Source organism: Eumetopias jubatus, unplaced genomic scaffold (genome assembly GCF_037043125.1).
Source record: "Eumetopias jubatus isolate StellerSeaLion01/CBP00866 unplaced genomic scaffold, mEumJub1_p1.0 scaffold_10, whole genome shotgun sequence".
Classification (NCBI taxonomy): domain Eukaryota; kingdom Metazoa; phylum Chordata; class Mammalia; order Carnivora; family Otariidae; genus Eumetopias; species Eumetopias jubatus.
This window is the reverse complement of record NW_028274816.1, coordinates 62,767,885-62,779,035: the sequence shown is the minus strand read 5'-3', so window position 1 is coordinate 62,779,035 and position 11,151 is coordinate 62,767,885. Positions and strand designations below refer to the sequence as shown.

General features: G+C 47.8%; 1 protein-coding gene across 1 annotated transcript; it reads right to left on the bottom strand.

Moving 5' to 3' along the window:
- Positions 1-205: 205 nt before the first annotated feature.
- Positions 206-4,114, bottom strand: LOC114202154 (zinc finger and SCAN domain-containing protein 5B-like). Its single transcript, XM_028095215.2, has 4 exons — positions 3,731-4,114; positions 2,225-2,437; positions 1,157-1,301; positions 206-915 (listed from the first exon to the last, which is right to left on the bottom strand). The coding sequence occupies exons 1-4, from the start codon at positions 4,112-4,114 to the stop codon at positions 206-208; spliced, it is 1,452 nt and encodes a 483-aa protein (XP_027951016.2).
- Positions 4,115-11,151: the final 7,037 nt, after the last annotated feature.

The window sequence follows — 11,151 nt, the reverse complement described above, 5'->3', positions numbered from 1 at the left end:
AAACAGAAAACGAACACCAACGGGGAGGATGTCATCATTCCAAGACCCTCATAATTAATGTTTACGGAACATCTGTTGTGTTCCAGAAACCTTTTAAGTGCTCAAGACGTCCCGTGTCATTTTTACAAAAATCAGTGAGAGATCACCATTAACTTCCTTCTTGGGGCAGATGGGACTTGCACCCGATCAGGGACTCGTCAGGAAGTCACTTTGCATGTGTCTTTTGGTGGCGTTTAAAAGTTCCCAGCTGACGAAAGGCGCATTTGCACTCGTGACACGTGTAGGGTTTTAATCCCGAGTGGGTGCGCCGGTGGACGTTGAGGTTCCCTTTGTGACTAAAAGTTTTCCCGCAGTCTTCACACGGGTAAGGCTTCTCCTTTGTGTGGACCCTCCAGTGACTCCGCAGGGTGGAGTCGTGGGTGAACGTCTTGTGGCAGAGTTCACAGGAGTACGGCTTCTCGCCTGTGTGGATTCGCTGGTGGACTCGGAGGTCTGAAGGCTGCATGAAACCCCCAGAACAGGTACCGCATTTGAAAGGCCTCTCTCCTGTGTGTGTCCTCCAGTGAATGTAAAACTGGGACTTATAACGAAATCCTTTCTTACATATGCTGCACAGGGCTGGTGTCTGTCCCGTGGTTTTTTTCCCAACAGGATGGACCAAATGGGACGCAGGTTGAGCTGAGGCTTCTCCTTTGGCAAAATATGGGGTCCCCTCTTGGGGCGCCTCTTTGGAAATGGAGGTGTTGTCCAGTTTTCTTCCTTTGGGATTTCTTGGACTCTTCTGAGAATCTCTTCTGTTCCCACTCTGAGTGGAAATTTGTCTCTCAGAAAGGTGGGTGGGAGGTGTGTCGGCAGCCACGTTCGTAATACCGGTTCCTTCTTGGAGATTCTTCCCACCCTCCGCCCTCGCAGAATCTGTTGAACAAGGGTTAACACACAACACTTAATAAAGAGCATTTTCAATGATACCAGCCTCGTCTGAACCGAGCGCACTGCTGTGGGCTGAGAACCTCCCATCAACCAACAAACCTGGGATGGGGTTGTACGTAGGACACTGTGGACAGTCAGTGACAGAGAAGACTTGACATTTCAGAGCTCCCTCCCCAGCACAGGTAGAAGTCACTGACTCCTCCGAATTTCCAGTTTCCATGCTCACCAGGACCCTGCAGAAGCTGAGGCTCTTGGGATGTCAGTATTGTTGTCTCTTCCAGATCTTCCATCAGATTCTTCTTCAAGTTCTCCTTGGGTCTCAGACCCTCCCGTACACCTTTCCCAGGAATGGTCTCTGGCAGGAGAACGTTCTGTCCCTGACAACGGGCAACCAAACGTAGTTACCAAAGTGTCTAACTTGGGGTGTGGGAAGCTCTTGTCTCCTCTTTCCCCATCCTGCCCATCTCCCTAATCTGAGACACCAACTTTCTCAATAACACAGTGTCTGGACGTGTCCAGGCTTCCTCTGGGCCACTCGTCACTCCCTGTCCTTAACCAGTACCCACCACACCTTTAAACCATGTCCACACATCGCAGCCTTTACACTTAATTCTCTAAGCACTCCTCCTCAGGTCATCCGGCTTCCCCTGCCCTTACTCAGGAAGCAAGGTGGCTCTAGGTCCGGGTGTCCCTACTCAGCACTGCTGATATTTTGGTTGGATGACTCCCTGTTGTGAGGCTGTCCTGTGCATTGCGGGATGATCGATTATAGCAGCATCGCTGGTTTCTACCCACTAATGTCAATTCCATCCTCCAACCCCACCTCCATTCTGACAACCGAAAAGGTCTCCGGACATTTGCAAATGTCTTCCAGAGGCAAAACGACTCCAGGTGAGAACCACTCCTTTAACATAAGGTATTGACTATATTTCCAAAACGTGTCCTTTGTCCGATTGTCACTTCATGGGATGCCTGAGGAAATCGGCTATGGAAAAATCAGCCTTCAGTTCATTACCCCATGGCAAACTAACCTAGCACCATTTCATTGAGACTATTTCTTTCTTCCCACCCTTAACGCTGAAAGAGCTTCAATGGCAGATGGGCAAAGGCCGAGGAGTCTTCATTCTCCAGAGGCTCAGAGATGTCTATGGGCTTGACGCAGTCACGGGAATCCCTAGGGTCAATGGGTCCAGTTCTGTGCTCTGCCATCACCCCAATTATTCCAGCAGCTACCCCCCACCGCTTCTTCCCGTACCTTCTGCCACCGCTCCCTAGAGATCGGGGAGGGCGTCACACTCGCCGGCCCCATTGACGGCTCACTGACTCCTGGCAGATTCTGCCGCTGTCTGCTGACTTTCTGGCTGTCCTCTGGATGTGTCTCGCTCACAGAGGATTGGGGCTTCTTGGACAAGTCCGTCACGAGGTCCACGTCACTGACCTCAGCTTCGGCCATCTGAGCATCTGAACTTTGCACAAGAAATTCCTGTCCTTGTAAGGTGACTATGGTCTGTGGGGGCAAGAATCAACCAAGATCAGACTCACTGAGAACCGGAACGTAGCTCTGAGGCTCCCTGTGTGAAGCTACCATACACTCACACTTCATTGGAATTACTTGTTTAAAACCTCAGCTAATACTCAGCCCTCAAACCATCATCCTAAAGCATGCCTTGTCCACTCCCGACCTCGAGCGCGTGAGGTGTGGTGCAGTGAGAAATCCAACACCGCGCCCAAGTGAGATTTCACACGCCTGGCTTCCATCTCATTCAGCTGGTCTTAAGAATTCCTTTATCTATCATCCCAGATTAACATCTTAGAATTGCCATGGCTGTTTTCCCACAATGTTGTCAAAGCTCCTAATTCCCATTCTTGGCTCACCCCTGGAGAATTTCATCGCCTGCTGGAGTGCTCAGGGAAGGGGGGATTGCCCTGTTGGACCCAGTTCCCTCCTGCCCACTTACAAAATTACCTACAGAGGAGCCTGTCTCCCCATGACTGGTGCTACACCAGGTCCCATCCCCTCCTAGGCCCTTCAGACCCTTGCTTTTTCTACAAAGCATACAGGCGCCCTCCAGCCACCATGACGGAAAATGTTCCAGCGTAAGGTCTTACCTGGTCTGGAGAGTCTTACCTGCGAGCCATTTTGACCGCTCTCGGAGGGACATGTGGCAAGCACCAGGATTTCGTTTTGGTTTTGACTTTCACAACGGCGGGAGGTTGCCATCGACATCAAGGATGCCACTAAACACTACGATGCCCAGGGAAGCCCCCAAGGATGACCCACCCCAGGATCACTAGTGGATTTGAGACCCCCGTCAAGTTAACAGCCTACTGTCCCACACTCCTCCTTTCCTCAGCATCATCCCAGGGCTCTAGTTACCATGACCACGTAGCACCCCTCTCTGTCAACTGTAGCCCCTTTACTCAGGTAGGACCACTTTTAAGAGGGTCTCTGGCGATGTCCAGAGTTGTAAATGTAATGGGTTGGACTGGTTTCAGGCTCCTTTCTCCTGGAGCCTCTGGAATGTCCCTTACACAACTCTCTTCCATGAGAGGCTGTGTAGGGTGAATGACGGCAAAGTGCATAGACTCCTGAAACCCACCAGTCGCTAGTAACCTCCCATCTCCTCCCTGTCGCGACAGCCAGAAATGTCTCTAGACATTGCCGAGTGTCTCCTGAGGGGCACGCTGTCTCCCACACTGACTCAGAAGAAAGCCCCCATGTCCTTTCTAGTCCAAGGGCACCGTGCAGCCCCCACACCAGCTCCACCTTCCCTGTTCCCGTCAGGAAGGCCCTGCTCACCCATTTCTTGGGGGTCTGGTTGCTTCTCAGCAGGTCTTGCAAGTCTTTGCAGCTCTGCACACCACTTTCCTTGACTAAGACCTGAAGCTCCTGAGGCATGGAGATCATAAACTGCTCCATCACCAGCGTGTCCAGGATCTGCTCCTTGGTGTGAAGGTCCGGCCTTAGCCACAGGTAGCAGAGCTCACTGAGCCTCCCCAGGTCGTCGAGGGGGTCCGACTTCTCGGAGCTCGTAAACGCCCTGAAGCTCAGGTGCCAAGTCTCACAGTTGCTGTCTTGCTTCCCAGTGAGGGCTCCTGGCAAGGGTACAGACTGCGGCAGCTCTGACCCGGGGCTGCCTTGGGCTTTCTCCTGACCCCCTGAAAATATCTGGTCTGTAGCCATATTGACCGGAGAATTTTCCAATATGACTCTGCAAACTCTCTAGAAGCTGGTGCCTAATTAAGACCTCCCTAAAGGGATTTACTCTGGTTTTCCTCAGCAAGGGACCCGCTGTTTGTTCAGAAGTCTGGGGGGAGAAAAGAATGAACCACATTAGTTTAACTTCTTACCCACCCCCTCCCCTCCAAACCCTTCACCCCAACACTAGACACCGTCCCCAACTGGTCCTGTATTAAATACCATGGAAAGTAACCCCCACTATTATTTTTCCAACGTCCACCTTTATAGTAAAAGGTGGTTTAAATGTCTGAATGGCCCCCTAGATTCTGAGCTCTAAATGCACAGAGGTGGGCTCAGTTTTCTCATCTGTATGTTGGGACAATATCATTCTTTGCGGAATACAGAAAAATATTTACAACCTGAGAATTTCATGTGGTGTAGTAACACTGGAAATATTAATGTAAGATTGTCCCCCAACACATTTCCTTGTTGATCCTAGGATATTGCTTTGTTCCAGGAAAGGGAGGGCTCAAAAGAATCCTAACAGGATTAACAGATAACTTTGTTACTGTGGTAAGATACACGTAACACAAAAGTCCCCATTTCTAACTCTTTTAAAATGCACAGCTTTGCGGCACCGCTCACATTTGCAATGCTATGCAACCATTCACCGCTGTCTAGCTCCAGAATTTATTCATCCCCAAAGGAAACCCTGTCCGCCTAGAGCAGGCACTGCCCCCTTCCCCACCCCCAGGCAATCCGTTCATCTGCTCTCAGTCTGTGGGTTAAATACTTAATCTCATCCCAGAAAACGGATTTAAAATCCAATGCTCTTTGAAATTTTCAAAAGCAAAATTTTGAGAGAGAAGAGCTTTCAGGAAGTTCTCAACCTAGCTTTCAAAGGCAAGAACCACCTTGATAATCTGCAGATATCCATTTTATTCCAAGAACAACAGCTACGTGGGGTTTCTGCCTTCGGTTTAGGTAATGATTCCAGGGTCCTGGGATTGAGCCCTGCTCAGCGGGAGCCTGCTTAACCCCTCCCCCTCTGCCCCTCCCCCCTGCTTGGCACGTGCTCTCTCTCTCCCAAATAAAAATCTAAAAAAAAGAACAACAGCTACAGAAAGAATGCAACCCACACTTTCCTTCTAGTGAGAGATCAGGGGTCAACCTGAGGAAGGGATGAAGACTGGGGGTACTCAGCAGGCCCCTGAGAGTCACGTGGCTCCCAGGTAGAGAAAGGGGCTTTAATCCCGGCTGCGCTAGTTGGTTGATAAAAAAAAGGTTTGGTTTTTACCCCGTGGAGAGCAAAAACCTGGCGATGTGTTTTTAAGCAACAGTATGGCAAGTTTAGAAATCTCAGGAGAACCACGTGCCACACGGATTCAAAGCTAATACATTTGCCTAAAATCCCTAATGGTCAACTTTTGTCCTATTTCGGATCGTTGGGGAAGGTTACTTCAGCCCAGTGTGGTTTTAATCCCATGTTTTAGCTTCAGTTAGCTGTTAGGCAAGTCAATCAGCTCTTGGGAGACCATAATCCTTCTCCATAACTTGGGGACGATAAAACCTACCTCTTACATTGTCTGAGGATAAAATAAGAGGATGCCGAGCACATGCCCAGCACATCTTTACCCAATGGTAAAAAATGGAGTGACCAACATTTAGAGCTATAATTCTCAACCAAACGTGACTTGCCCTACTCCCCTTGGCTCCTCAGGACACTGGGCAACATCTGGAGACATTTTTGGATGTCCTAACCTGGGCATGGGGGAGGCAGATGGGGGGATACCCCTAAATATCCTACAGTGCACAGGACAGACCCCCAACTCCCCTCCCCCCACACAAAACAACAAAAAAATCATCAGGCCAAAAATATCATCTGAGGTTGAGAAACCCTGGTTCAAAGTATAAACCACACATACCACAAATCAAATCACACCACAATGATTCAAAGTTAATAATGGGGTATAGGAAGATCCTTTCTTTCACAAGACCTTGGAGCTAATGCATAGTGAATACAGACCCAAATCCTCCTGGTACCAACCTCCATCCGTCCATCCCAGGTTCCAAGCACCGTTAGACGTCCCCACCCGTAACTTACCTCGTTCGTGTCTTCAGGTCTTCCTGCCTCCAGCCTCCTCACATCGGAGACTCGCTCTCCAACAGCCTTGAGCTGAAATACACAGCTCTGTTTATATACAGCTAGAGAAACCCCAGACTTCCTGTTACCTCATCAGCCCAAAGCTTAGTTTAAGGCCATGGAATGAACCACTGAAGATGGCCGTGTGGATTACATTTCCCACTGAAACTCCATCAAGAGAAAAAAAAAAGGAATTTATTAAATAAATCTACTTGGAAACAATATTGGTTTTCCTGGTCTACTGAATTATTTATCATATGCCTGAAGCGTTCAAAGGAGTCAGGGAATGTAGAGCTGCAAGTTTTAAGCACTTTGGGTCAAGATTTTATTTAAAATGAGCTGAGAAGGCAAAGCGGGAGAGGTAGGTATTTAGAAAACTAGAGGTTGCATGTGAGTAAAGTACAACATCATACCCATTTTGCAGGCTGAGCTTTTCCTCAATGCCGAAGGCAGCGCTAACTCATCAAGTCAAGAACGTGTGAAGAGATGGCAGGCTGGTATCAAACCAGTGATTTAATCTAGTTCAGGGGTGCCTGGGTGGTTCAGTCCGTGGATCGTGCGACTCCTGATCTCAGGGTTGTGAGTTCGAGCCCTATACTGGGTATAGAGATTACTTAAAAATAAAAAATAAAATCTTCGAAAAAAATCATCTAGCTCAAGCAAAGCTCTAACATATTAATTCCAAGGTATTGAAAAATGAAAAGTAATTATTGATACATGAGGAATATTTGTGATTTTTTAAAACTTATTTTTACTATTTTTCAATATCTTGGGATTAATACCTTAAAGCTTTGCTCAAACTAGTTTAAGTCACTGATTTGATATGTCAACTTACCCTTTTACAAAAACAATGGAAAGCAGACAAAAGGACATAGACACGGCTCTGTATTCCTTTTCTCCCTGGGTGGGGAAGGTGGTTTGGAGATACATGAGGTTTCTCTGTGGACCTTTTTGTCCCCCTGAATTAGATCTCATAAATTCTGAAAAGCTATATAATGGTGGGTCTGCATGTTACTGCATGAATTTTAATCAAGGATTCGGCGTGACTGGGTTACAATTTTGGAAGCTCTCCGTGTCCATCAAATCATAACAAATCCATTCAGATAGTGAGCTTTTTTGTGTTAACATTTCAGATGAATTGGAAGGCTCCTGGCTTTCGTTGATTCTGGGGGCCCAAAGGAATCTCTAACACCCTGCAAACCTCCGACTCCTTGGGAGCAGAATGGTGGCTTTCTGGCCACATAAACTCTACCCTTTCATCCTGAGTCCAGTACATGGGGGACCCGCCACCAAATTGGATTCAGAATCTGACCACTCATCCCCTCACTGCTGCCTCTTCTAATCTCTCCGGGACCTGGACCTTTGCTGCCGCTTCCAGAATGGTCCCCTCTGCCCTCCTGCCCCCGAGGGCTGCGTTCCCCATGGCCCTGGATTCTGTGACGAGACCCCAGCCATACATTTCACTGCCCCCCTTCAGAACCGACCCATGGTTTGCAGAGCACTTGGAGGAGAAGCCTTGTCCTTTCTCTGTACCCAGAGGCCTTCAGCATCTCACCTGCACGCTCCCCCTTTCTCAGCCCCCTCCTCAGTTGCCTGAGCAAGACTAGCGTGCTTCTGCTCTGGGACTTTGTCCACAGGGTCTTGCTCCGTGGACTGGAATGCGCTCTGCCCACTGGATGCCAGGAGCACCCCTCGGCTGTGACACCCAGAAATGTCCACAAACAGTGCCCAATTGTCCCCTGGACTTGCCCTAGTAGAGAACCTTCATGAACTGGTTTATTTTATTTTATTTTCAAGTAGGCTCCACTCCCGGCATGGAGCCCAACGCAGGGGCCTAAACTCACAACCCTGAGATCAAGACCCGAGCTGAGATCAAAGAGTCAGACTCCTAGCTGACTGAGCCACCCAGGCATCCAGAGCCTGGTTTATTTTTATTCTTATTATTTACCACCATCATACACATTGTTCATTTACTTGCTTATATTTCCTTATTGCTGGTGTTCCCCAGCATTCACTGCAAGCTTCATAAGATCTGGTGCTCTGTTCCATTTACTGAGTCAGCATTGAGGTCGATGCTTGGGACCTAGAACAGCGTTTGCCCAGTAGATGCTCCATATATAAATACTGATAAATAGATTGGATAGAAGACACATAGATATATAGGTAGATACATACACACACACACAGAGGTGACACATCCAAGGTTCTGGACTATTTAAGATCTTCTAATTTTTTCTGCGACTATAGATGACCTCATATAACTGGTACGGAGGTACTTTTCTTTCGCACCCTCCATTGGGATGAATATTTGCCTGGATAGAAAATTACAGATTTACATTGTTTTCCTTCAACTCCTGAAAAGGATTTGCTGCACCATCATCTGCACCCACTGTTGCCACCAGAAAGCCATATAAGCCTTCCTGCAGAAATGATTTGGATTTTTCTTTCTTTCAGGCATTTTTGAAATTCATTCATTTGTGACCAGGTGTAGATTTTTCCTGTTCAGCCTAAAGAACACTACGGGTCTGAGAGCTCTTTCATCTTTAAACATATGAAATTTATCTTTATGATTTCTTACAAATATTTCCTCCTCTCCCTTCTCATGTTCCCCTCAAGTAGGGCCTGGATTCTTCATGCTTTCTCACTTCTGGAAGAGTCTCCAATGTTTTGTTCCTCTTCTCTAATTTCTCTTGTGTCTGTTCTGCTGTATTTCCCATCCGCCATATTCCTTCAGCTACTGCATATTTTTCTTAATTAATATTCATTGCATTAAAAAATTTTTTTTAATTCTTACTTCATGTTGCTGACTTATGTTTCTTATGTTTATTTATATTTCTTGGACAGCAGTTGTAATACCCCTGTTTCTGAAAGTAGCTGTAACCCAGCTTTTATATTCTTTGTTGATTTTTTAAAAAAGATTTTTATTTATTTACTTGACAGAGAGATAGTGAGAGAGGGAACACAAGCAGGGGGAGTGGGAGAGGGAGAAGCAGGCTTCCCGCCGAGCAGGGAGCCCGATGACTCGATCCCAGGACCCTGGGATCATGACCCGAGCCAAGGTAGACACTTAACAACTGAGCCACCCAGGCGCCCCTCTTTGTTGATTTTTTTTTAATTAGCTGTGTCCTTATTTGGCCCCATGAGTTAGTATCCTTTAGGATAGGATAATTTATCAGTTCAGGGTGATTTTGCCCCACGTGAACATTCAACAATGTCTAGAGACATGTTTGGTTGTCACAACTGGGGAGAGGGTGCTCCTGCCATCTTGACATAGAGACCAGGATGCTGCTCAACATCCTATCATGCACAGGACGGCGCCACATAAAGAATGATCCCAACCGAAATGTCCAGAGTGCCGAGGTTGAGAAGCCCCAGAAGAGGGGTACTGACTCTAGCTGATAAACCTGGCAAAGTCCAGTAAGCCAGACACTGACCTGTTCTAGCCCCAGTGCTCTCAGTGACAGGTTAATCCACAGTTCACGCGCCCTCTGGTGTAATCCTACCAAGTAAAACCTCAGATAGGGGCCTCAGTGGAAGGAAGCACTCGATACACCTGAGGTTCTCAGCCAGCATTCCCCAGGAACACAGAGAGCCAACAAGACCACCCATGGCTTTGCCCCATCCTCCGATCATTTGGTCTGATTTATTCCGTTTAGGGTGGGGCTTTGACAGGATTTTTTTTTAAGCACCCAGGAGATAGGGAATATTATTCAGCCTTAAAAGGAAGAGAATCCTACCATCCCCCACAACAGGGATGAAGCTTGAGGACATTATGATAAGTGAGATAATTCAGACACAAAAGGACAGACGCTGTGACTGAAGACATTAAGCAGGACTGTGGTGCCAAGGAGCTGGGCTGGGTTCCTGGGGAGTGGTCCTTTAATGCGGGCAGACTTTCCGTTTTGCAAGGCGCAAAGTGCTTTGCGGATGGTGGTGACGGTTGCACAGTACGAAAGTCCTTTATGCCACTGAACTGGACACTTAAACGTGGTTCAGTTGGTGAATTTCAGGGGCGGCTGGGTGTCTCAGTCCGTTAAGCATCTGACTCTTGGTTTCGGGTCAGGTTCTGATCTCAGGGTCCTGGGATTGAGCCCCACGTCGAGCCTGCTTCTCCCTCTGACCCTCCCTCTGCTGGCGTGCGCTCTCTCTCTCTCTAAAATAAATAAAATAAGTCTTTAAAAAAAAGATGGTAAATTTCATGTTACATGTATTTGCCACAATTAAAGTTTTTTATTTTTTTTATTTTTTAAGATTTTATTTATTTATTTGAAGAGACACAGCGAGAGAGGGAACACAAGCAGGGGGAGTGGGAGAGGGAGAAGCAGGCTTCCCGCGGAGCAGGGAGCCCGACGCGGGGCTCGATCCCAGGACCCTGAGATCATGACCCAAGCCAAAGGCAGACGCTTAACCGACTGAGCCACCCAGGTGCCCCCAGTTAAAGATTTTTTTAAATTAATTTTTAAAGACTTTATTTTTAAGTAATCTCTATGTCCAATGTGAGGCTCAAACTCACAACCCTGAGATCAAGAGTCACATGCTTCACCGACTGAGCCAGCCAGGTACCCCTTAATTAAATACTTTTAAAGACACCAGTTTGGGAAACTTGATTAAGGAGGGAGCAGGGCCTTCCCCTTATTCACTTGTGTCCCTCACTTGATCTCTGGGCCCAGGCAACTGTCTCTGCTCATTAGGACTCAGTCATCAGTCAGCAGGACACATGGAGGGCGATTTGCACCTGGCAGGAAATCCCTCTCCCTTTCCAAGGACCCGCTCTCCTCCCCACTGCCCCTGCAGGGGAGATGTGGGGGCAGCTCCAGGGCTCTGGTCCAGCTTCCCCCTCACTCTGCATAGAAAGACCAGTCCAGCGAGTGGCCCTGGGTGGCCCTAGCCCTCCAGC

What these genes read in the sequence shown, in the direction of transcription:
- LOC114202154 (XM_028095215.2), bottom strand. Translation starts at nt 4,114, where the DNA reads ATGGCTACAGACCAGATATTTTCAGGGGGTCAGGAGAAAGCCCAAGGC. An exon ending in ACCAGACCCCCAAGAAATGG is followed by an intron (nt 2,438 to 3,730) that starts GTGAGCAGGGCC and finishes TTGCCCCCACAG; the next exon opens with ACCATAGTCACCTTACAAGG. An exon ending in CGTCAATGGGGCCGGCGAGT is followed by an intron (nt 1,302 to 2,224) that starts GTGACGCCCTCC and finishes TGTCAGGGACAG; the next exon opens with AACGTTCTCCTGCCAGAGAC.